Source organism: Polychytrium aggregatum, assembly GCF_025602895.1.
Source record: "Polychytrium aggregatum strain JEL109 chromosome Unknown BJ171scaffold_28, whole genome shotgun sequence".
In the NCBI taxonomy this organism is placed as follows: Eukaryota; Fungi; Chytridiomycota; class Chytridiomycetes; order Polychytriales; genus Polychytrium; species Polychytrium aggregatum.
The window spans coordinates 356,896-380,589 of NW_026516230.1; the positions used below are offsets into that span (position 1 = coordinate 356,896).

Genomic DNA, 23,694 nt, shown 5'->3' on the forward strand with positions numbered 1-23,694 from the left:
GTCGAGTCGACGGGATCGAGGAGGGATCGCAGGAGCGAGTCCTGTTCTTTGGTGAGTTGGATGGGACTATCCTTGTGGTATGTTGCTCCTTGGACTGCTGCCGTCTTGGTCTTGGTGATCAGGTTTCGGATATTGGGGACAAGCCTGAGTTTGGTGGATGGGTGAATGAGTGAGTGGATGAGTGAGTGAGTGAGTGAGTGAGTGAGTGAGTGAGTGAGTGAGTGAGTGAGTGAGTGAGTGAGCGTTCAGGTTGTTCAGGTTTGGATATGATGATCAGTCGGCATGACGAATGACTGTTACCTCTTGAGAGCATTTTCATCAACGGCATCGAGAGCCTGGAGCTTCATCAAGTCGCTGAATGTCTGCTGGATGGTCATCGGAAGTCCGTCGACCAGTGGGCTCTTGTTGTGGATCGGAGGATAACGAGGAAAGGCGCTCGTGTTGGGAAGGTATTTCATGAATAGATCGTTGCCATCAACATGTCGCTTCGACCACATGAAGATTGGCTGGATGACAACATGCTGGCCGGTGGTGTCCTCATCCTTCATTCTCTTGAGAGCGTGCTGGATCTGTGGAGGGAGTGAGGGCGAGAGTGAGTGAGATTGGACTGGCCCACCCTCCAGCGTCGATGCTGTCGGCTCACTCGTTACCTCGAGCAACTGGTTGTCTGGCTTGAGGTGGGCCTCGAAGGTGCGTTTCAGACCCTCCTCCGACAGCAACAAGACAATCACATTCGATCGATACAGCCCGTTGATGAAACCCTGCTCCCAGTCAGCGCCGTCACAAAGGCAGAGGCTGTCGAGATATATATGGGCTGCTGTCTCGCCCCGACTGTTGGCCGACAGGGCTCCATGCAGGGCCATGGCATTAACGGTGTCACTGCTGACTCGATAGCTGCGACGGGTGTAAGGAGTCAGTTGGTGGCGAGTGGGTCCGATGAGATATGCGATGGCTCGCCCACCTGATGAACACATCGTGAATGTCATATTCCAACTGGCACTTCCACTCTGCAGTCGGAGTCGCTGGAGTATAGTCTCGAGGCTGCATGATGATGATCGGTGGTGTATTTGCTGCTGCAAGGTGAGGGTCAGGCTGGATGGCGACAGTTGGCGGGTTGGAGGCATGTGCCGCTTGGGCCCTTTGCAGCTTCTTGATAGCCCCTGGCTTCATTCCGATCTCCTTCATGTCATCCACACTGAGGGCGAGAAGCTGGAACACATGGCTGATTGTCAGGAGCAGTTGGCTGATCGGCAGGGGCGCAGAGCGACATCCATGTTGCCTCTGCTCACCAGCTCGACCGTGTCGTATTCGTTTTCCAGAAAGTCATCCTTGTATCGAACAAGGTCGCTTTGCTGGAGGAACTCGTCGAAGGCGCCCCCTGGATCCATGTCAATAACGCCTCGCGGGGTGGGTGTATGAGCGAGATCGGCCTGGTATCGTGGACGAGGATGCTGTCCTGTCGCTTGGGGCGATGGAGGCTGAGGAGATTTGGAGGGAAAGAGGAGGACAGAGGCCATTTCATCTCTCGCCCGAACGCCACCCATTCCGTCGACTCACTCGCCATCCACTTGTCGTCAACACTGTGCACACAATCAACCAGCAACCTGGTGTGCTTCTGGCTGCGACTCTCTGATGGCAACATACAGCTCTCATCTGTGATGGCCATCCTTTGAGATCCACCGGCTCCAAGTGCACAGCGTCAACGGACGATCAATGAAGCTCCACTCCACACTCAAGGTTCCAGAGCGGTCAGCAAACGACGCCTTGCCTGCGAGATATCCACGGACGGTGCTGGATGCTCGCTCTGACCGATCACATTCACCCATCAACCACCCACAGCGGCAGCCATGGATGCAGCAGCCGAGCCATCTCCGTCTCCGGTCCTGGATCGCGAAGTATGCTCCAGGAGTGGATGAGCAGCAGATCATGGGATACACCACCAGCACTAGCTGTCTGGGGTTCCTCAAGCCCATCAATAATCGCTTTTGTCGATGAGTTACTTCTGAGGCCGTCTCTATTATACTGAGCGGAAGTGGCGACATGCGAGGGTGGCAGAAGGGCCGCAATGCACATTATGCAGTGCGCTATAGTCATGATACATATTCGGGGATGTCCTCAGTCAAAGTCAAAGTCGTCGAGATCGTCGCGATGCGAGGGAGTGTCTTCTTCGTCCGCACCGAGCAGGTCCAGTGAGTGAAAGTTTGGAAACACCAGGTTGTCATCAATGAACTTTCGCAGCTGCTCCACGATAAACCGCTCGATCTTGCTGACATTCTTGAGCACTGTGTGAGAGTCCGTAATGTTAACCCGGACGGTGTCAGCGGATTCTTGTGACGGGTCCCTCAGGTTTTGCCTGCGATTATTCCATGCTGGCGCAACAGCAGGTTGTCACTCGTGGCACTACTGCTATTCTCACCCTGGCGATTCTTGTCCCCGATTTCCGATTCGATGAATACATCCTGCAGCAGACTGGGGAATCGCACTGTGGCATGAGCTTGTCTGCCGTCCACAACCACCAGGGTTGGCTTCTATTGTCCTCCCCCGCATCGACGCCGTTCGCGACCGAGTCGGCTGATGAAGTAACGAGATGCACCGATGCCAGCGTCCACTCGGTGATCCATCCACTCGGCGATCCATCCACTCGGTGATCCATCCACTCGGTGATCCATCCACAACACAATACCTTTTTCCACTCTCCGGCTCTTGGAAACAAATATTGATGCGAGTTCCAAGATACGCAATCAGCAGCGTTCCTGTCGTTCAAATAATGTGGATCCAGTGCCCCAGTCAGTGCTTCTGTGTGGATTATGATGTCCCACCAGTCATTCCGATGTGCACCGACTGCCCAATCGTAGCAGAAAGAGATCAGCGCTGTCGACCAGGAAGGATCGACACCATATCGGCGATGCGAGGCCGCCGATGACCCAACCGACTGATTCAGCCAATTGATGGCTTGCACCCACCACTGAATGCAAATCCTGTGAGACTCAGGGTCAGGGGCAGCACCATAAAGTTTGGCGTTGGGTGGTTGACGATCAGCTCGGTCGATATGGACAGGCGCATATTGCCCTTATACTCGACCAAAAGCTCGACCTGGGCATCGGTTTCCCGCTTCAGGCTCTCGGCCTGCTGGATCATGAGGTCCTCCGAGATCATGGTGTCTGGCCACATATTGCGTTCTGGATGCGGATGCCCTGGCGATGCGACTACTGCGACTGCGGACGCAGGTTCGCCGCGAGACGGCGGATTGGAGTATCCCTGATCGAACGAGTAGTGAGACGCAGCAGAGCCCGGGTTGGAGCCCGAGACCAGGAGCCCCGGAAACGAAGTGCTCGAGAGCTGTGGTGTGAGTGCCCGAAACGGCGGCATCGTCGTCGACTGGGCCAGATGCAGGCCGACGCCGATGGTGTTGGATGTTCGCCCGACGGCCTCGGTGATCGAGCCTCCACCATAGTCGTCCGAGAGTGGGCCATGTCGCTCGCCGCCGCCCCAGGCATATCCGTATCCATCGGCGCTGCCTGGTCGGCCCGGTCCAAACTCGGAGCCGCCGAGAGGCGAACCATCGCTTGGGAGTGGAAAGCCTCGGTCGGCGCGCGAGTCAAAGTCATCGAGCGGTCCGCTGCCGTGCTGCAGGTCCAGGTCGTCCTCGTCGGGGAGGTAGAACTCGGTCAGCGGGTCGGTGATGTCCTTGATCTCGATGTTGGGTGGGATTGTGCCAAAGTCCAGGTCGATGATCGAGATTGGCCCAATGAACGACGGTCGGGTGAGATGCTCAAAGTGCTTGTTCAGGAAGTCTTGCAGATTCTTGGCGACGCCAGAGTCCAGCTTGTCCCTGCGGGTCCATCCCGAATGGCGACGGATTGCAGGCCCAACGAGCAAAGGGCCGAGAGTTAGGGAGTGAATGCTGGTACAAGACAACAGCCGGACGGGGCAATCCGAGGACATGCCTCGAGCCAGGGCCAGACAGCAGATTGGATGGGCGGTATTACCATTGGATGTCGAAGCTCATGGCGACAGCGCAGTGGGAGGGATGCGGGCTGCAGGAGCTATCTGGAGGCCACGGCGAGGATGAGCGGCTGATCGAGGCAGAGGCCGGTTTGTCCTGCCAATGGCCGATTTTGTCCTGCCAAGGAAACGGACCTCGACAAAACACACAACTGCCTCGATCTCGCCCGGCCGAGAGCCGTGCCAGCATCCATCCAGCCACACAGGCCGTTCCCCGCATCATCAAGCACCCCTCGGCATTCCCGTAGGTACCCCGCGGTCATTTCGTCGATATCTTGTCCGTCTCCGGGCGGCGGCATCGTTTGTTGATATTTGAGGCGCCCCCCACCATCAACAGCCGCCACCGACTTCCCGAAAACCTCGTTCCCATTCGCATTCTCATTCGCATTCTCATTCGCATTCTCATTCGCATTCTCACTCAATCCCCATTCGCAGGCCATGTCCTGTCAATGCTGTTTCGAAGTGGCTGAATCGGACCCGCTCGTGCAGTGCTCCTCGAATCCGACACACATCTACTGCCACGCCTGCACTAACTCGGCCGTCGAGAACTTTGTCTTCCAAAAGAGCTCCAACTACGGCAAGCCTCTGGCCTGCTTCGGCATACAGGGCTGCGAAGGTGTCCTCAAGAACGTCGGACCCGCCCTCGAGGGCCAAGACCCGCTCCAGGCTCGGCGATACAAGCACTCCCTCGAGGTCGGCAAGGCCGAGCAGTATCTGGAGATACCCCGGAACGGCCTGCGAAAGTGCCCGAGCTGCGGGTTCTACCAGATTGACGCCGACATGGTCCGCACGATCCAAGAACGAGAGGAGAAGGAGCGGCGGGAGCAGGCCCAGTTGCTCTGGCGCTGGATCCAGGCGCTCTGGGGCACTGTCGTCGGGGTCACCATGGCGCTCTGGTCATGGACGCCGAATCTGGTTACTCTCGATCCGGCTGAAGACTGGGAGGGCCTCCTGGCCGAGGACCCTTTTCCGTCGCTGAGTCTGGAAGAAGACACCGACCGCAGTAGCAGAAGCACCACCGGCAACGACCACTGGCAGCCTGGACGGTCGAAAGCATCAGTCCAACCCATGGCTGAGCCTCAAGTCGAGACCACCTTCCGATGCTGCAACGATGACTGCCGAGCAACCATCTGCCTCCGCTGCACCTGCCCGATCGTCGGGGCCATCGACGAGCACCAGCGAGAATGCCAGCAGAGTCTCCGGAAGCTGCCGCGGCGAGACCGCCTTCAGCTGTTGTTCGACTCGGTCCTGGAGGAAGCTCGGTCCAGGGCCATCAAGCTTGTCTGCCCAAAGTGTCATCTCGCCATCACCAAGACCACGGACGAACGCTCCTGCAACAAAATGACTTGCCCAAACTGCCGCATCCACATGTGCTGGGTCTGCCACTACACCATCCGCGGATACGACCACTTTTGCCATTGCCACCAGCAGCGCTGGCTGAACTTGATCTCGACCGTCAGCTCGACCACGGGCCGGTGCAGCGACTGCAACCGGTGTCCGCTCTACGAGTTCAGCACGACCGATGCACAGCGACGCAGCCTCGAGAAGGCCAAGAGCCGCTTCATGGAGGCGTATCCAGACTTTACTCCCCGCGACTGGCTGACGGCCCAGATCAAGGGATGGTGGAGGACACTCTTCAAGCGCTGAGAAGCCCCACACCCATCGCTCGATGTGCGCAACAACAGCAGCAACAGCGATGACTGCTGCAATACCGGACATGCTGATACCATTGTCCTTGGCTGCTAACCATACCCATCCCGCAGCCGTCGCCTCCTTGGCCATCGCGTCTCTCTCAAAGACCGCACGGCCGTCCTGAATATCCACTCTCCGATGCAGTTTGTCGATGTCGCCCGTCCTGTACTCACATGCAGCATGTCTTCCTTTGTCTCGGTCGATTGTCTTGGTCAACATTTCCTCCTCCTTCTTGGTCTCTCCGTCTACTCTCGATATCATCTCCTGCATGTGCCGCCAGTCGCTCATGGCAGTGTCCCGAATCCTGTGTCGTTGTCGATGCAATATCGTCCGCTCGCTTTTCCCATCGATAGTGCCGGTGTCTGGCAGCTCTGTGGCTCTGCCTTCTTCTGCGCTGTACATTCTTGGTTCAACATTTCTCTCTTGCCTGCGTCTGCTTCTCGCCCGACCAGATCAGACCCGACCAAACCAGACCAGGCTCGTGTTGCCGAGGAAAGTCGCTCGCGGCATATATTGCGTGATCCGGCGGTGCCCCGTCGATGCCGGCGCCGCTGCATCCAAGCCGATGCACGAGTGTGCAGGTCATCAGGCAGAGTGATGTGTGCGACCGACGAGACACAGATTCACGGCTGAATGCAGGTCATTGGCTGTATACACCCGAGCCATGTCCGGTATCGGCTCGGCCTCCACTGCGGCTGATATGCCATCCTATAGACTATTGCACAGACAATGTCGCCGACTCCACTGAGGTTCCGATAGATGCAGCTTCAGGCGAACTGGTTGCGCTTGTGAGTTGCGATCCACTCGTCCAGGTGGCTCCAGAAGTCGTAAACACTCTGGGCATCCAGGTGGCGACGGCTCTTGTGGATCTGCATGCACACCAAGGGATGAGCTGTCGTCAGATCCGAGCAGTCCCGATGGATGCTCGTGGCCACCGATGGCTTCCTGGCGACTTGGCGAAATAGCTGTCCAGTGCAGTCGACTGCTGATCAGGGTGATCATCAAATGTCCAACCAGAATGACCCACTCCAGTACTCACGTTCAGGACTTCGACATTCCAGTTAGCGCAGGGGTTCTTGGGGTCATCGGCGTACTTGAGCGCGAATCCCTTGACTGTAGCCATGAGAGGAAAGCAGCAGAGGGTATAATGTCAAGTGAGTTAAGAGGGCACAGTCTGTTGGATTAGATTGCCGGATCAAAGCGACTTTCGTCTCTTGCCAGAGTGACTGAGCGAACAACAGACCTTTCGAAAAGAGGTCCACGGGCTGGTTGTACTTCCATCGACTGAACTGCCAGGCCTGGCCCGTGGCAAAGACGGCGACGACATTGTCCCATTCCTCGGCCGTCAGCCGCTCCGGTGAATCGGTGATCTGGAAGGATTTCGGGCCAGTTCGGGTGGCGGTGTTGGGTCGCTCAATGGTGACAGGAAGCGGCTTTTGCTTGGCGGCCTGTCGAATCTCCTCAGACGGCTGGAACCTGTGTGTTGTCACCGTGAGATGCAGTCGATTGCGCTGTGGTTTAGTCGTGATGCAGGTATTCACGGCGAGTCGCGCTGAGCTAATGCGCAAATCGCAGATGAGTGGCAGCAGGGCGTTGTGGCGACGAGGAACTTTGCGGGAGGCTGCCTTGCTTGATGGCTTGCCTGGCTTTGGACGATGGAGCGGAAGCCAGACCCGATCTGCCGCAATGGTGCCCTCATCCTCGCGCTGGCCAAAAGTACTCACACGCTGTCTCGCAGGAACTGTGGTGCATTGTACAGCGTGATCAGCGAAGTTGCAATGGCCGGGACAACGATAATGGGAGTGCCCTTGGCCTTGTTGTCCTGCCTGGAAGACGTCGGTTTTGACACCGAGGACGATGACGATCGCGGGTCCGCACGCGGCTTGTCTGAGGTATTTGAGATTGGGTGTGTTGTAGTCGGGGGCTGTGGTTTTTGCGGCAGACGGGACTGTGCGGCAGGGCGAGCAGGATCGCGGGGCGGACCGTTCTTGGCTGATGTGAGCCGAGGCAGGGTCAGGGGCATCGAAAATGGAGGTGTAAGCGAGAGTGGTGGACCAGCTCCGTGACTGCAACAGAGCAAGGAAGCAAGCTGGATGGCTGTCTCCCCGAAAGTACTTGGCTGGGCTGATCCTCCATCAGCTCGGACATACCTGCGGCTGTTGGTGGGTGCTGGGGCGGCGGCTGCTTGGTCCGCTTTCCGAAAATCTCTGCGGCCAGCTTTTGCAGGCCCAAAAAGTTCCTGGTGCTCTTGATGGACAGAATGCTTGCTCGGTTGTAGACGGTGCGCTCGTGGTCCGTGATCCATTTGATCGAGTTCAGTCCCTGTAACCAGGGCATCAAGTCAGTCAGAGCAGCGGGCCTTTGTATCCCAGTTGGTGACTGGGAGGAGTCGGGAGCTATTCGGCATTGGATGCCGTCGGCTGTCAGAGCAGGCGTTGCCGACGATCTGCAGGTCCTACCTCGGCGGGCGCCACATCCAGACGTCCCCGTTTCGCAGCATCGACGTTGTCTTCAGCCGGGCGCTTGCCTGATTGACCGAGGAGAATGAATTATGTCGAGGAGACTCATCAATAGCCTTTCTCCCCCCCGACATGCGTGCCTCAGCCTTGTCCCAGTGAGTGCAGTGCTGCTCCATCCACAACGACTTTGGTACTCCGAGATCGGTCGTTCCCTGCCGCCTGTATCTCCTGCCTTCAGAGGGCGGGAACCTCTGCCAGATCCAGCAGCCGAAGGCTTAACCGCACTCCGATCAAGCAGAGCAAGCAAATGAAATGCCGGACGAGTGGAAGTCGTCGCGCCGTCGTACCCAGAACAGAGTCGGGAATGTTCAGGTTGATGGCAGAGGCATCCAGGGTGCCGATGAGATATCCCTCCAGCTCCTTCCTGTGGATAAACGAAACCGTCTCGATGTCGCGATCGCCGCAGGCTTGGAGATAGGCCGAGTGGTCGAGCTTGCGATACTGCAGAAAGTACAGGATGGTCTGGAGCGAGTACTCGCGATACGACGACGGCTGCTGCAGCCGGAAGACCTTGTTTTCCGCTGGGAAGAGCAAGTAAGCGGCCTGGTCAATGTCAGACACCTGGGAGCCGGGGTCTTCGGTCCGGAGAAGGACATATTGGGTCTGGTCGACGGTGTATTTTCGCAAGAGGGCGACGGCTTCGGCCATGGCGGAGAGGGCTGGGTGGTCGATCGGCGACGGGAGCGGTGCGAGCTGAGGGATCCGGCGGAAGAGATAGTCTTTTCCACAGACACGGATAGGGACAGAAGATGCCGGTGCGCGGTGCAGAAGCGAGGGCGATCTGGAGTCAAGGCGACGCAGGGCCACGGCCGGTGTGAGCGGGCAGATACGGAGGTTTGGGAGTGCAGCCCGAGATCGAGACGACGATGCCAGGGCAGGCGATGGGCCGACAAAGGGGCGGATCGACCGGGAGCGATGACGCGAGGGCTGGGGCAAGGGCTGGGCGCCGAGGGCAAGGGCTGGCCGCAGCCTTTTTTTCTCATCGTCATGTGTCGATTTTTCCTCTGGGCTTTCCTGCGACTCGTCTGGTTTGCATCGGCACTGCTCGGCATCCACCACCCGCACCCGCAGACCGCCCCGCAGAGCCAAGCCATGATCATGGGCACCCCCGCACCAGCCCCGGTCCCCGTCCCGACCTTCCCGGACGGCGGGCTCTACACCTGGTCGCAGTCCAACGACCAGGTCGTCATTGCCTTCCCTGTCTCGCGCGATCTGACATCGAGCATGGTCAAAATCACCTTCAGCGATAAGGCCCTCCTCTGCGTGATCGAGGGCGAGCCACAGCCCAGAGTCAAGGTGTGCCTTTGTCTACTGCCTCACATCGCACGCCGACCCAACACAGTACCTCATCTCTGCATACTCTGCCGAGGCCTGCCCATCCATTAACCCTTCCGACTCTGCCCACCGCCGCAAACAGGGCCAGCTGTTCCGGCCCATCAAGCGCAACGACTCGATCTGGCAGCTGGAGAAGAGCCAAAAGAACGGCAACCAGCTTCTGACCATCCACCTCGAGAAGGCCCATGAGGGCGTGACTTGGCCGATGGTCGTCACTGCCGGCCTGTACTCGGAGCTCGATATGGACCCGCATTCGATGTACATCTTGGCCTCGCTCACCCAGGGCGAGAGCGAAGTCTCTCAGAACTGTCTGGATCTCTTCACCAAAGCCGCTGAGCTGGACTCGATCCCGGCGCAGCTCAAGCTCGCTGCCTGGTATGAGATCGGTCAGGAAGAGAGTCCCTCGATCCCCTTCCGGCAGGATCGCGAGCGGTCGCTGCTCTGGCACACCCGCGCTGCTCAGCTCGGCAATTCGGAAGCCTGCTACATTGTCGGCACCGTCCATGTGCAGGGCACCCATGGCGCATCAAAGTCGTATAGCGCCGGCCTCGAGTGGTTCAACCGCTGTATTGTCTCGGATCCCTTCCTGGCAGACACCCAGCCCAACATCTTTGTCGCAGCTGCCTTCCAGTCGGGCCTTTTGCTGATGGAGGGCGGCAACGGCCTCGGCGATCCTGATCCGGCCCGTGCCGCCGGCTTCTGGCAAAAGACCTCCAAAATGGGCCACCCTCAGTCGGCCTGGAACCTCGGCATCTTCTACCTGAATGGCTTCGGCGTCGAACAGGACATTCGCGAGGCCGTCCGGCTCATCACCATCGCCATGTCTCTCGACCCAAACCTTGCTCTGCCTCCACAGCTGCAGTCGCTTCAGCCATCGAGTCTGCCGACGCTTGTCCGTGTTGCCGAGGAAGCCAAGGCGACGGGCATCAAGCCCGATCTCGACTCGCTCGTCTCGACCGTCCTGGCGCGCGAGATTGTTGCAAGTGCAGGTGGACAGGCCGGCGAGACGGCCGCGCTGCATAGCCAGCCGCTGACCACTGCCGAGCGCCGCAAGCTCAAGCAGAAGCAGAATAAGGAGAAGCGGCGCCTGCGCAAAAGAGCCACAGAACAGACTCAGTTTTGGCTCTCGGTCGCCACCGGCGTTGCGGCTGTCGCTGTCGGCAGCTTTATCTTGTTCCGCTACCGACAACCGATTGTGTCAGCCCTTGGTTTGGGCTCCAAGACCAACTAGAACATGTCCTCGAAGCGGCCACGATGCCCATGTGCAGTCCAACCGCACATAATCATGTGCTTGTCGCACCGCAACTGCTGGACCGGTGTGTACCTGCTCGCGAGCCAAACCTGATCTGCTCGATCGGACTCTGTCAATCCGTCCAGTTTCCCGACGCTTGGCTTATTTGGACAAGTTGATTCGATGGTCTGTGTCGCCGGCCGTGGACTTGCATGGCCGGCTCGGAACGAATGTCGCCCTCCCGCCAAACTCGCCAATGCGGACCCTCTGCGCCGCTCTCTCCTTTGAATTGTCACAATCTTTTACATCGTTCCCAAAACGAAACGGGACACCCTGTTTTGAACCAGGGCGTCGTTTTCTGGGACCTGAATACACCCACCCACCCATTGCATCTATGGTCAAACAATATGTCCAAGGAGACCGAGGTGGTGGTTGTCGTTGGCAAGGCGTCGTGGCGTCAAGGCAAGCGCTATGCATCTAGTCCCAGGGGGCAGTGCAAGTCGACTGTGGAGACCGGAGGGCGACTGGAGGTCTTCACTCGGAGGTGATCCGTGTTATTGCAGATCGTATCGCTCACACAGCGAGACAGAGCGCTGCGGCCGCATTGATCCATCGCGATCGCCCTACATCCTCAGTGTCGTTGGGTCTCGCCTCGCTGGGCTAGCGATGTGCCCGGTGTCCACTCTCGACTGTTCCTGAGTTGACCATCCCTTCGAGGAGATTGATGAGACACACCGGCGAGCACGAGCCTCCCAAAGTCGAACCGAGTGCGCCGGCGTTGATGATGATCAGTCGATGCTGTCTCGTGGTATACGCCTCCATCGTGGGCTGTGCAGCCTCGAGGTGCTCCTCCGGAAATGCCAGCCATGAACGAGGACTGCAGGCGACATTGAGCTTCATGCCACCATCTCGCCCTCTTCATCTTCGTCGATTTGACCCCGTCGTCGTTGTCGTTGTCGTCGTTGTCGTTGTCGTCGTTGTCGTTGTCGTCGTTCGATGGGCCATAAACGTCTGTCTGTCCGGCTTCGTTCCTCATTGGTTCACTATCCATTCGGCCCTGAACCTGGACGTCTTCGAAGTCATCCAGCTCGACCAGTTCGCCATCTTCTGCGTCGTCGCTCGGCTCCATCCCGGCTCCGCCCCGTTGCCGAGGCTCGACCAACTCGCTGGCATGCAGCGTCGAATGTTCGGAATCGTGCGGACGACCACGCGGTGGCGATATCGATGGCTGTGATCCATCTCTCCGTCCTCGGTAGTCCCTGGCCATGTTCTCGGCCCACTTGGAGTCGGAGAACTCGGTATCTCTGTGGATCCGCATGTAAATGTTGTGAGGTCGATATCAGAGCACAGCATCGTTCGTTGCTCGAAAGCAGCTGGCGAGAAACCCCGACCCTCCCCGCACAAGCAACACCGAATCGCAAGGCGCCGTTGCAAGTGTGAGGCGATACCTGAGATCCTTTTGTCCAAAGAATACAGAAATGATGGAGATGACGATGTTGAGCGCGGCAACGATGGATGCCCCTGGGTCAGTTGTTTCGGGATCCAGCTCGGCTCGCAGCTTGATACACTTTCTGCACACGTCTCGCAGGACGGTGATCTGGTCCGAGGTCAGCAGCGGGTCAAGCCGCAGCAGCAAGGCAAACATCCACTGGCTCTATGAGGGGGAGGAAATGACGATGGGCAGTTACAACTTGGGTGGTAACAATCGGCTCGGTCCCAGATGCTGCTGCTACTCATGAGGCAATCTTGTCTACTTCAAGTACCTGGAGCACATTCTCAAAGTCCGAGTTCTGACACCAGCGGTGGCAGTGGCTCAGCAGAATGACGACCTTGCTTTGATCGAGAACGTTGAGGATGCTCAGGAGAGGGTCGACCCGCTCAGAGACCTGGCTTCTGCCCAAGATCATTCGCTTCCAGCCCCTCTCGTCGCCGATCGCTGGCAGCCGCATCGCCGGCTTTGCCTTGGATCGTTGGTGTAGATACTGCTTCTGGATCGCAGCGTGTAACACGGAAAAGTCTTGGATGAACTGGTCGATCCAGAGTTTTGACGGGCGATAGATGATGGCGCATGCAGGCTCCTGGTGCAGCTGAGGCGATCCAAAGTACATGGCCCGAATGTCGAGGGGATTCTTTGCCGCCCCAGAAGCTGCCGGGGCCGACTGTTGCTGGAGATGCGGCTCAAGCACGGCTGTCTTGAAGGACGGGTACATTTCGGCCTCTGTGCGCACCCGCTTCAGGTACTCGATGGCCGACATGGGCGGCGCATCTGGGTCGGCCGGGGTATCCGCTGCCCCGGCCAGCTGCTCCTCGTATTCATGGAGCGGGAAGGCACGTTTCTTGAGCGATTGTTCGATATCGTCGTCGTCGTTCAGCTGGCCGCTCCGGCGGCCGTCATGACGAGAGCGCTTCGGGGCCATGGTCCTGGCGCAGGGCACACGGACGATGGGCAGAGTGTGCGATGGCAGACGGAACGATCGCGATGGGCTGCAGATGCCGGGCTGGATCTGATAAGCCGGGATGGAAGAAGAGAGCACCCTCGCTGGGCGAGGACGCTCTCGGTCTCTCTCGCCGAGTGCTGCGCTTTTTTTTTTTGTCGCTCTCTGGCCAACAAAACCCAGCTTCCACCTCTTGCACTTTCGTCCAGCCAGGGACCGACATCCAAGAAGGGAGGAATCGGCAGCAGAACAATACCACAGCGTCATCATGTCGTCGTCGGCCTTCAAGTGAGTTCTGCTCGAGCGACAGTCCCGGGCGGCTGTGGCCCAATGTCTCCTTGCGGCAATCCGGTTTGCTCGGGAGGCTGGACGCATGGACCTGCGGCATTGGCCATCCGGCTGGGCTACGGCCGTCGTGCGCCTCTAGAAAAGCGCATTTGCTGCAGCGCTGATGTGCTCGTCCTGACGCTGCAACCCCGCTGCCGTGTATAGAAAAGCATTCCACAGTCGAGCGCACAAGGAGCGCTCTCAGCCTCTGGCGAGAGCACACCTGGGCCTGCTCGAGAAGAAAAAGGACTACAAGCTCCGTGCCAAGGACTACAACCTGAAGCAGAAGCGCCTCAAGGCCTTGCGCGAGAAGGCCTCGATGCGCAACCAGGATGAGTTCTATTTCAAGATGGTCAACTCCAAGACGAAGGTGCGGCAAAGACGAGGCCGGCCGTGTCTTGATCGACTGGACTGGGTCGCTGGGCGAGCAGCAGATTGTTTCGACCAAGAGACGCACCGAGAGCAAGTTTCACACCGATGGCGATGCTGCGTGCTGCATACTAACGATGCCTTGGCTTTACAATCCAGGGCGGTGTCCATGTCGAGGAGCGGAATCAACACTTTGACCACGACTTTTTGACGCTGCTCAAGACGCAAGATCAGAACTATGTCAACTATCAGCGAAGCGTCAACCAAAAGGTGCGTCTATCGGCAGCTTGATGGATGGCGTCGTAATTCGTTGGACACGCTGGATTGATGGATACGATCGGATTGGTGGACACGTTGGAACGTTGGATATCGCCGCATGGCGCTTTTGTTGCTCTGCATCATTCGGCGGTCCTGTTTGCGTCGTCGCTCAGATCTGGACACTGACGTCGCTCCTCTGAATCCAACATGCACACCCGTCGGACTCTGTCGACTCTTGAACGATGATTCACCTCGTCGAACGTCGCCGCACTGGATCGATGTGCCCCTCGCGGCTGTGGAATCGGAACTGCTCGACATGGCCCTGATGCCCTGATGGCGCATGCTGACAACAGAAACTCGGGAAAATGGAGTCGAGTCTGCACTTTTTTGAAGGAGACGACGAGCCCGCCCAGGCGGCTGGCGGAGACAGGGACGACGCTGCACCATCAACCAGTTCGGGATCGAAAAGCAAGGCCACACACACAGTCTTTGTCGATGACGAGGACGACGGTGAGTCACCTCGCTGTAGCTGCTGCTGGACTCGGCACAAGCACTGCCTGGTGCTCAGGAGACCGGTTGTGCCGGCAGGCGATGTTGGGTGCCTGGTGCTGACAAGCTGTTGGTCATGTCTGCTCCAGTCAAGCAGTTTGATGCTGCGGAGCACTTCCAGACCCCAGAGGAGCTGCTCGGGCGCAAGTTCAACAGGCCGACATACAAGCTGCTCGAGGAGGCCGAGGTCCAGGCTCCTGCTCAGCTGAGCAAAGCGGTACGTGCTTGTGTGGGTTATGGCGAGGGCCGATTGCATTGCGGCGAATGCCGATCATCTTGGTCGGGGACGTTCCTCCTCATATGCACTCGCCGTGCACGACGCTGATTGCTCTGTTCTTTGGGGCGCTGCAGAAAATGACCAAGCAGCGCGAGGGAGTTTACCGGGAGATTCTGTCTCGCACCGAGCGCGAGGAACAGCTGCGGAAGCTGCAGCTGGAACAGGACCTGCAGAAGGCGCTGATGGGCAAGGGCGCCCGCAAGAAGGTCGGCCACGACAAACGCGGCCTGGCCATATACAAGTGGCGAGCGGAGCGCAAGAAATAAAGCCATGGCCGTTGCACTCGGTTGCACTCGGTCGCACTCAGTTCCACTCGGTTGCACTCGGTCCGTTCATGAGCGCCGAATCCTGCTCAGCACCGCCACAGTCGATGCACGTGTTCGGTGGACTGACCGCCGCCGCAGCCAATCAGCGCTCGGCGGCATTACTGCCAAAAGCAGAAGCGCAGCACACGCGCGGCGATTGGTGCGACGATCGCAGCCGCCCCGGTTTCGGCCCGGCGTTAAAGCCGCTCGGGCGGCCGCGGAGATCTGTTCTGTCGCTCCTCGCCCGGAAAGGTCCAACGGAGACACCCACCCATCCCACCCATCCCACGGCCCTCAATCCGCCATGGCCGTCACCCAAGACTCCACCAGCACCCTCAAGCAGCGCAACGTCAAGGCCTCCGGCTCCAGCGAGGCCACGGCCCCGACCCTGGTCGCTCAGACCGGCAAGACCTGGGGCCGAGCCCGCGAGATCGGCATCCTGACCATCATCGGCTCGTACATCACCGTCCTCTTTGCGCCCCTCTTTGTGGTCTACATGTGGGTCAGCTGCGACAAGTACCAATGCGAAATCCTTGGCCCCGCCAGCAAGCTTCTCACCTACGATCTGTCGGACTCGAAGAGCTGGATTGCATTCCTGACCGATGACTTCTTCCCCAAGCCCACTGCAGGTGATCCGCTTGTTCTGATGCACACGTGTGATCCCTGCTTTCTGGAGGATCTGGGCATATGCAAACATGGACATGGGGATCTGGGTATCGGAATATCCGGGGATCTGGCGGGCACCGCACTTGTCTGCTCATGGAGAGCGCTCAACTGTCCGGCTTTCGTCAACACACCCCCTTGCTCCTCCATCGTCGCTGAATCCGGGACTCGCGATCATATGTGCTGCATATCCCCCTTCATGCCACTGAATTTCCATCCAAATCCCTCCCCGTGTCTCTCTAACAACATACCCTTGCTCAATCCGCAACAGAGGGTTTCTATCTGTACTTTGGATGGCTGTTCTTCCAGGCCGCGCTGTACGTCTTCGTTCCCGCCAAGATTGGCTATGGACAGGAGACCCCTGCTGGTCTGATCCTTCCCTATGTCGTAAGTGCAAGCAGCGCATGTGCCCCGAACGCCGATGGCCCAGATCGCAGATATGTCGGTCCTCCGCCAATGTCTGCCGGACCCAACCCATTGTGCTTCTGACAACCAACCCTCGCACATGTCGCCCGTTCCGCTCCGTGCTCCAGGTCAACGGTCTGCGCGCCTGGTTCATCACCCACGCTCTCTTCATCGCCGGCTCCATCGGCCTCGGTCTCTTCCCAGCCTCGATCATCCACGACAACTGGGGCGCCCTCCTGATCTCGGCCAACGTCTACGGCTTCTTCCTCGCCTTCTTCTCGTACGTCAAGGCCAACCTCTTCCCCTCGCACCCCGCCGACCGCAAGTTCTCGTCCTCCTTCATCTACGATTTCCTGATGGGCATCGAGTTCAACCCCCGCATTGGCAAGTGGTTCGACTTCAAGCTCTTCCACAACGGCCGTCCCGGTATCGTCGCCTGGACCCTGATCAACCTGTCGTTTGCTGCCGCTCAGTACAACAACATTGGATACGTGACCAACTCCATGATCCTGGTCAACCTGTTCCACTTGATCTACGTCCTTGACTTTTTCTACAACGAGGATTGGTACCTGCGCACCATCGGTATGTTGTGACGATCTGCAGCTCTCCGTGCACACGCTTTGGACCAGCGGCCGGCCATATCGCTTGCCTTGGGGTGGAAACGTCCCCGTCGACTGACGAGTCTACGCTCTCCATCAACAGACATTTGCCACGACCACTTTGGTTTCTGTAAGTTACTTTGCTCCCTTCCGACCCACCCTCATGACCATCATGCGGGAGCCCGCATCGTGCGCTTTCGCCACGCCGGCTATCTAACATACTTGCTGCCCGACTCATGATCCTGAATCCCACCAGATCTTGCCTGGGGTGACAGTGTCTGGCTGCCCTTCCTGGTATGTACATGGTCATCCAGCGTGGTCGTTCAGCGTGGTGATCCAACATCGTCATCCAGCATGGTCGTTCAACGGTGTGATGCAGCACTAGCGATCCAGCACACATGTTGAGCGTCCAGCTGAGCAGATGACTTTTGACTCACACGGATGCTGACGCTCTGTCTTGCCCATCATCAGCCGATCTCGCCACAGTACACCCTCCAATCCCACTATCTCGTCCGCCACCCTGTCGACCTGAGTCTCCCCTACACCGGCGCCGTCCTCGCCGTGGGTCTCGCCGGATACTACATCTTCCGCGCCGTCAACCACCAAAAGGACATTGTCCGCCGCACCGATGGCAACTGCCTCATCTGGGGCAAGCCTGCCAAGGTCATCCGCACCGAGTTTGCCACCTCGGACGGCAAGACCCGCAAGTCGCTTCTCTTAATCTCGGGCTTCTGGGGTGCGTATCCTGTCGATGCTGCCTTGCCTCCGGCTGCGCGGCGCCACCTGATTCGGCGAGTGCCATTTCCCACGAGGTCCAAAGCCGTCGTGTGCCTTCGCCGTGTTGCTCACTGATATCCTTTGAACTCGTCTCCTCGATTCCGTGCCTCCACACAGGTCTCTCGCGCCACTTCAACTATGTCGGCGATCTCATGATCTCCCTTGCCATGTGCATGTCGTGCGGCACGGGCCACATCCTCCCCTACTTTTACATCTTCTACATGACCTTCCTGCTCGTCCAGCGCATCTTCCGTGACCAAGACCGATGCCAGAACAAGTACGGCCACTACTGGGACCAGTACTGCAAGGCCGTGCCTTACAAGCTCATCCCCTACATCTGGTAAACGGGTGTGTCCTGACCTCGAGGTCGCTCGTTGTCGCGTTCACGCTGCAGCGTCAATGCATTTTCTGGGACTGAGGCAGCTGCTCCACTCGGACAGCATCAAAGGCTCCCTGGAGCATCACAACACCGAATACAGCTCGCTTCGATATCCCTTTCCTCGCGTCTCGATCCCCGTACTGTTTGACCCTCCGGCGGATGGATGGATGGATGGATGGGTGGGCGCACGGATGTGCATGTGCGAGCGTTGATCGGTGCTGTCTTGCGAGCAATTCGGTATATTCGCATACACATTTTCGCCATGACCCTGATGTCGCAGGTGTTGCCCCTGTCAACACACTTCGGACAAACAGACGCCCCCTTTCCACAATTTGCCCAATGCTGCATCTGCACAATGCGGTACTGTCCCCGTGCGTGCGCGCTATACAAGATTGTCGCCGCGCCATCTATCCGCCAGGCTGTCCTGGAGAATCTGGTATCCAGAGGCATTCGGCTTGGCGCTGACCTGCGAGCGGATGTAGACCGGTGCTGCCTTGATGCTCTCGCCGTATCCAACGCCATAGTCGATCTTGGCCTCTTTCTTCAGTTGGGCGACGCCCTCGCGGATCTGCACCCAGTGCTTGATCCAGATCTGGACGCCCAGGATCTCCCAGCCCACCGAGAGCGCAAACTGGCCCGTTGCCAGGATCCAGGCCCCGAAGCGATAGTCCTGTGATACGCCCTTGCGCATCGGAAAGAGTCGCCAGTAGTACGTTCCGTTGCTGAGCGAATCAATGTCGCTGTCGCTGACCACCAGCATGGCCGTGAGGAAGCAGACGATGAAGATCAGGTAGAGAAAGTACCCGATGTTGGTCCACAGCGGCCGCCGGTACCGCGAGCTGGCTGTGAAGGCGACGATCACAAAGATGTACTGGAAGTGGCTGAAGAGCCAGACACCTGTGTTTTCGTAGGTCCGCAGGAGATTGCCTTGCGAGGTGTCGTCGACGGGGCTGATGGGATAGCTGCGATGTGCGTGCGTCCTCGGAGTGGTCAGCGACTTGGTTTGCGGGAATGCCTTGGTGGATCGCACACACGATGACATCCCACGGATCCCACGAAAGCCACTTACCAGAGATACGACGGCAGCAGCGGATTGATCGGCAGCCAGTTTCGGTCGAGATTGAAGACTGCCCGTTCGGCCGAACAGTACCACGGCTGGTTCTGGAGCAGCTTGAGGTTGATGAAGAAGAACCCGGTGCAGATTGCAATCTGCCCGATCAGCGACGACAGCACCAAGGGACCCAGCAGGTTCTCGGTGGGACGATCGGAGGTCAGGTGTGTGTTCGGGCCGGTGTAGAGCATCAGAACGGCGGGGATGAGCACGACGAGGACGTCGTCAAAGAGGAATTCGTTGTTGGAGAGGGCCGACGAGAGCTGCAGCAGCGACGCCGTCATGGTCACTTGGATAATCGGGTAGAGTGTCATGTACTGGCCGTTATCCGATGAGATCGGGTTAGACAGCTGCGGCCCTTTTCCATATGAGAATGCTGCCAATGTGGTCGTCACCGTCACCGTCACCGTCACCATCACCATCACCATCACCATCACCATCACCATCACCATCACCATCACCATCACCATCACCATCACCATCACCATCACCATCACCATCACCATCACCATCACCATCACCATCACCATCACCATCACCATCACCATCACCATCACCATCACCGTCACCGTCACTGTCACTGCCGCTCCCTCGGCCCTGCACGACCCATACAATCACCTTGAATGCTGAAAACGATGTCTCCAGAGCGCATTGTCCCTCGCACAGCAGGCGAACCATGTCGCTGATCGACTTTTTCACGGACGTGAATGGCGAGACCACCGAGGCTTCCGAGTCCGACAGGGCGAGCCCCACATGCGCTGCCTTGAGTGCGCCGCAGTCGTTCGTGCCTGCAGAGCATCGAACGGAGCGCATTGATTGCTTGGTGAGCCAGCGAGATCCCACACATGGCTGTTCATCCAAGAAATGCGGCGGCACATACGATTGACCTTGGATCGATAGCGCGAGTAATCCCGGCCTCGGCAAAGGTATCAGACAGATGGGCTGCTTGATTCCGCCAGAACAAGCTCCTGACACTCTCCGGACTCACCGTCGCCGCACATTGCCACAAAGTTGCCTTGGTTGATCAACTCGGACACGATCCACCCCTTCTGCGTCGGTGTCGCGCGGGCAAAGATCTTTGTTCTGTTGATGATCCACTTTATGAACGACCTTTGGCAGCCCTGGATGATGCGATCGAGGGCTCGCCCGGTCATCGTCAGGTCATACAGCTTCATCTCGTCCGTCATTCTCTGTGGCAGCTCCTCGATCGGGTACTTTTGATAGTCCTCTGGGTTGGTGAGGACTGGGGTGGCCGGGTCGTGTCCGTCCATGTCGTCCATCGAGATCTGCTCGACCGTGTGGAAGGTCGCCTCGCCGCTTTCGTCCAGGTCAATGAGCAGCACTTTCTTGGTCAACTCGAGTTGGCGGGCGACATGGATGGCTGTCAGGGGGTTGTCTCCTGTTCTGCAGACAGATTCGATAGATTCGATGGTAGTGGACAGTGCCGTTAGAGCAGGTAGGAATGTAGCGACTGTGGTTTCATGAGCCTGGAGACTGGTCGGCATTGCTGTGCATGTACTCGATGGAGCGAGGATCACTCGTCCACCACCACCGCCGGTGTCGCTGTGGACATGGCCATAGATACAGATGACAATGATACACTGGTGCTGTCACTGGCGAGGAGTAGACAGCCCATGTCCAAGAACCTACATGATCACCGACTTGATCTTGGCATTGTTCAGCGTTCCAATGACGGCCGGAGTCTCGTCCCGGACTCGGTTGTCGAACAGACAGAAGCCTGTGAACTGGAGGTCCTGCTCGAGCACACTGCGTTGCAGGCCATTCAGCTGGGACAGCCCACGCTTCATCACAATCTCTGTGACGTTGCGGATGGCGCAGGCAATCACATAGAACCCCTGTGAGGCAAACCGTCGGTGCACTAAATAGTACTGCTTGGGCACCGTGCTGGGAGCGCAGATGCCCCGCAGGGCCTCCGGCGAGCCCTTGACAGAGAGATAGATTTGGTTGCTGTCCTTGACGTAGAACACAACAGCGCTGCGTTGCATGTCTGCGTGAAAGTCGTATCGCTTGAGAATGAACAGATCCTGCGCGGGCTGGTCGTCAGGTATAATTTGTGCGATGGCCGGGACGGTCGCGTTTTCGATGCCGATGCCGATGCCGATGTTGATGCTGGAAGGGCAATACTTGAGCTTTGCTTTGGTGGCACCAAACATCTCTCGGTCGATGGATGACCCCACAATCTCCTCGTTTCGATAGACGAGCGAATGGCAGGTGAGCATGACTCGGAAGAGATCAGCGTACATGTCGACGTTCCGAGTGACGCCCCCGAAGGCACTCGAGTCCCGCACGGGGTCGCATCCGACCCACTCGAGCGAGGGGATCGTCAGCGTTCCGGTCTTGTCCCAGCACATGATGTTGATGCGGCCGGAAAACAGCACCCGCAGCGGACTGATGCAGAATATCTTTTGGTCTTTGAGGCGGCCCACTGAGATGCCGACGCCGATGGTCAGAACCAGGGGCAGGGCCGGAGGGATGGCAATCGTCACGATGTCAAGGCAGTTCATGAGAAGCTGCACAAACGTCTTGCCTGTCAGCGCACTGTCTCCGCCAGGTGTGTGATTGATCGACGACCGGATACAGGCGTCGAGGGCGAGATAATGGAGTGGGGTGAAGCCAGACAATGAGGCGTAGGAGATCGAGAATAGAAAGATGGAGTGAGCAAGAGCAGCATTCGATGCATGCTGTCGTGAGCGTCTCCCATTGTTGTCCTGTTGTCCTGTGTAAGGCACCTGCTTCTGACCAGCCGGACTCCAAGAGCGGTGGCTTACCCGGTAACAATGCGTGTGATCAGGATCACGACTGCTACAAATCCCAGCAGCCCCATGTAGTGCAGGGCATCCCGGTTGAACTTGAGGTCCACCTTGGCTGGATAGAGGATGTTGCGGAAGAGCTCGCCCTTGTTAGACTCGAAACCGGTGGCAACGACGATGCCAATGGTGAGCGCATCTCCGTTGCCGACACAGTCTGTCGGCGACGACCATCCGTTGGTCTCGTTGCAGAGGATGGACGAGCCACTGTAGATCGTGTGCTTCTTGCAGACGTCCGAGGAGTAGAATACGGCACCCTCCTCATCAAAGACAGGCAGGCACGTCTTCTCGACGGGAATCGACTCGCCCGTGAGCTTGGACTCGTCCACGACGCAGTCGCCCTGGATCAGAGCCATGTCGCAGGTGATGGGCGATCCGTCGTTCCTGTCGATCACAACAGCATCGCCAACGACGAGCTCCTCCGAGTTGATTTCGACGACCTTGCCGTCTCGATATGCCCGGCAGAGCGTTTGGGTCACAATGAGCCGCTTGAGGTTGCGTTCGTTGCGCTTGGCGCCATAGATTTCCCACGCGATCGAGGACACCGTCATGACCCAGATGAGGAGACTGTAGGTATAATACTCCTCGACGATCCCTGGGAGCAATAGCGACGTTGTTAGCATGCCACGTGGTCGGCGCTGGGTGCGGCCTGTTGCCATGCGGGGGCAAGGGATATCGGATTGTCTCGCTTTGCATATCGCTGACATTTGCAGAAATGAACGCACATATAACCATGGCTGCGAGCTGGAAGAGGTATATCGGGTGGATGATCTTGTCGGCAATCATTTCCAGGACGGTAGGCGACTCGATTTCGATCTTGTTCTTCCCGTTCCGGAGCTGTGCGTGCTGGACCTGGGCGGTGGTGAGCCCGCCAGCCATGGCATGGATTGCCGACGATGCTGCTTGAAGCACCATCGAGTGGCGCTGATATCGAGAGGCAAAGTGGCAGCGATGAGTTTGCCGCACAGCCGTCGTTCCAACAACCCAGCCCGGATGCTTCGTCGACTGGAATTCCAAGGTGTTGCAAGAAGCTGCGTGGTCCGCTCCGGCCTATCCCAACGGACATCGCACTGGCATCCATCTGGCCGACTCCCTTGCCGATCGAGCCCAAGCTTCATGCTCCATGGCCTCACCTGGAACGATCGTGTCTCCTCCGAGTAGACATATCGCACTTTACGATACTCAAACCAGGCCAAGGTGATTTCGCCGGTGCGGCGACGGGCATGGCTCGCCCCGGTGCTCTCTACGGCTTTTGCCCGACACACCTTGAGCTCGCTCCAGCTTCCGTCCAGGCCACGGACCAGGATATACTCGGCATCTCGGAAAGAGTCGACCCGGGCCCGACAGAAGCTCCAGACCCGAGGATTGAACTTGGCCACGAGCGGGAGGATCCCCAAGGAAGCCAGCGAGGCGGCGTAGAACAGGAGGTGCCGGAAGGAGGAGAACCTCAGCCCAACAATGACTGTGTATTCGGGAGCCCGAGCAGGCTCTTGCTCGAACGGCTCCGAGGCCAGGGACTCACGAGCAGCGTTCATGGGCAGGGCGATTCAGAGTTGCAGTATCTGGCGTCGAGCAAACGAGTCGGGGGCTGCCGCCAAGAGCAAAGCCGGAAGATGGAGGAAACCGAGGC

The 23,694-nt window shown here is 58.2% G+C and overlaps 8 protein-coding genes across 8 annotated transcripts; 4 read left to right on the forward strand and 4 right to left on the reverse strand.

The window, feature by feature from the left end:
• Nucleotides 1-2,115: 2,115 nt before the first annotated feature.
• Nucleotides 2,116-4,009, reverse strand: BJ171DRAFT_559023 (uncharacterized protein; the record flags this gene model as incomplete). Its single annotated transcript, XM_053113188.1, has 6 exons — nt 2,116-2,282; nt 2,417-2,469; nt 2,684-2,753; nt 2,964-3,215; nt 3,561-3,832; nt 3,990-4,009. 6 exons carry the CDS (start codon nt 4,007-4,009, stop codon nt 2,116-2,118), a joined length of 834 nt encoding a protein of 277 aa, XP_052964941.1.
• A 37-nt stretch (nt 4,010-4,046) lies between these two features.
• Nucleotides 4,047-5,744, forward strand: BJ171DRAFT_162964 (uncharacterized protein). Its single transcript, XM_053105889.1, has 2 exons — nt 4,047-4,253; nt 4,441-5,744. Exon 2 carries the CDS (start codon nt 4,444-4,446, stop codon nt 5,650-5,652), a length of 1,209 nt encoding a protein of 402 aa, XP_052964942.1. The 5' UTR covers nt 4,047-4,253; nt 4,441-4,443; the 3' UTR covers nt 5,653-5,744.
• Nucleotides 5,745-6,397: 653 nt separating this feature from the next.
• On the reverse strand, nt 6,398-9,074 carry BJ171DRAFT_162938 (RNA pol II accessory factor, Cdc73 family-domain-containing protein). The gene is made up of 7 exons (XM_053105888.1): nt 8,504-9,074; nt 8,157-8,224; nt 7,848-8,019; nt 7,422-7,689; nt 6,941-7,173; nt 6,737-6,810; nt 6,398-6,566 (listed from the first exon to the last, which is right to left on the reverse strand). Exons 1-7 carry the CDS (start codon nt 8,862-8,864, stop codon nt 6,465-6,467), a joined length of 1,278 nt encoding a protein of 425 aa, XP_052964943.1. The 5' UTR covers nt 8,865-9,074; the 3' UTR covers nt 6,398-6,464.
• A 157-nt stretch (nt 9,075-9,231) lies between these two features.
• Nucleotides 9,232-11,185, forward strand: BJ171DRAFT_512400 (uncharacterized protein). The gene is made up of 3 exons (XM_053111655.1): nt 9,232-9,512; nt 9,634-10,595; nt 10,641-11,185. The coding sequence occupies exons 1-3, from the start codon at nt 9,309-9,311 to the stop codon at nt 10,780-10,782; spliced, it is 1,308 nt and encodes a 435-aa protein (XP_052964944.1). The 5' UTR covers nt 9,232-9,308; the 3' UTR covers nt 10,783-11,185.
• A 30-nt stretch (nt 11,186-11,215) lies between these two features.
• On the reverse strand, nt 11,216-13,286 carry BJ171DRAFT_569379 (survival motor neuron interacting protein 1-domain-containing protein). The gene is made up of 3 exons (XM_053113567.1): nt 12,546-13,286; nt 12,231-12,436; nt 11,216-12,086 (listed from the first exon to the last, which is right to left on the reverse strand). The coding sequence occupies exons 1-3, from the start codon at nt 13,197-13,199 to the stop codon at nt 11,414-11,416; spliced, it is 1,533 nt and encodes a 510-aa protein (XP_052964945.1). The 5' UTR covers nt 13,200-13,286; the 3' UTR covers nt 11,216-11,413.
• Nucleotides 13,287-13,417: 131 nt separating this feature from the next.
• Nucleotides 13,418-15,303, forward strand: BJ171DRAFT_512405 (small-subunit processome). The gene is made up of 6 exons (XM_053111656.1): nt 13,418-13,505; nt 13,710-13,914; nt 14,073-14,183; nt 14,525-14,681; nt 14,810-14,937; nt 15,072-15,303. The coding sequence occupies exons 1-6, from the start codon at nt 13,486-13,488 to the stop codon at nt 15,261-15,263; spliced, it is 813 nt and encodes a 270-aa protein (XP_052964946.1). The 5' UTR covers nt 13,418-13,485; the 3' UTR covers nt 15,264-15,303.
• A 255-nt stretch (nt 15,304-15,558) lies between these two features.
• On the forward strand, nt 15,559-18,245 carry BJ171DRAFT_444046 (ergosterol biosynthesis ERG4/ERG24). Its single transcript, XM_053108130.1, has 7 exons — nt 15,559-15,931; nt 16,237-16,352; nt 16,499-16,952; nt 17,073-17,099; nt 17,226-17,263; nt 17,456-17,705; nt 17,864-18,245. The coding sequence occupies exons 1-7, from the start codon at nt 15,607-15,609 to the stop codon at nt 18,088-18,090; spliced, it is 1,437 nt and encodes a 478-aa protein (XP_052964947.1). The 5' UTR covers nt 15,559-15,606; the 3' UTR covers nt 18,091-18,245.
• BJ171DRAFT_460964 (uncharacterized protein) lies at nt 18,240-23,599 on the reverse strand (the record flags this gene model as incomplete). The annotated part of the gene is made up of 8 exons (XM_053108459.1): nt 18,240-19,087; nt 19,195-19,553; nt 19,855-20,024; nt 20,225-20,640; nt 20,887-21,795; nt 22,026-22,659; nt 22,790-22,988; nt 23,198-23,599. The coding sequence occupies 8 exons, from the start codon at nt 23,597-23,599 to the stop codon at nt 18,508-18,510; spliced, it is 3,669 nt and encodes a 1,222-aa protein (XP_052964948.1). The 3' UTR covers nt 18,240-18,507.
• Between the last annotated feature and the right edge of the window lie 95 nt (nt 23,600-23,694).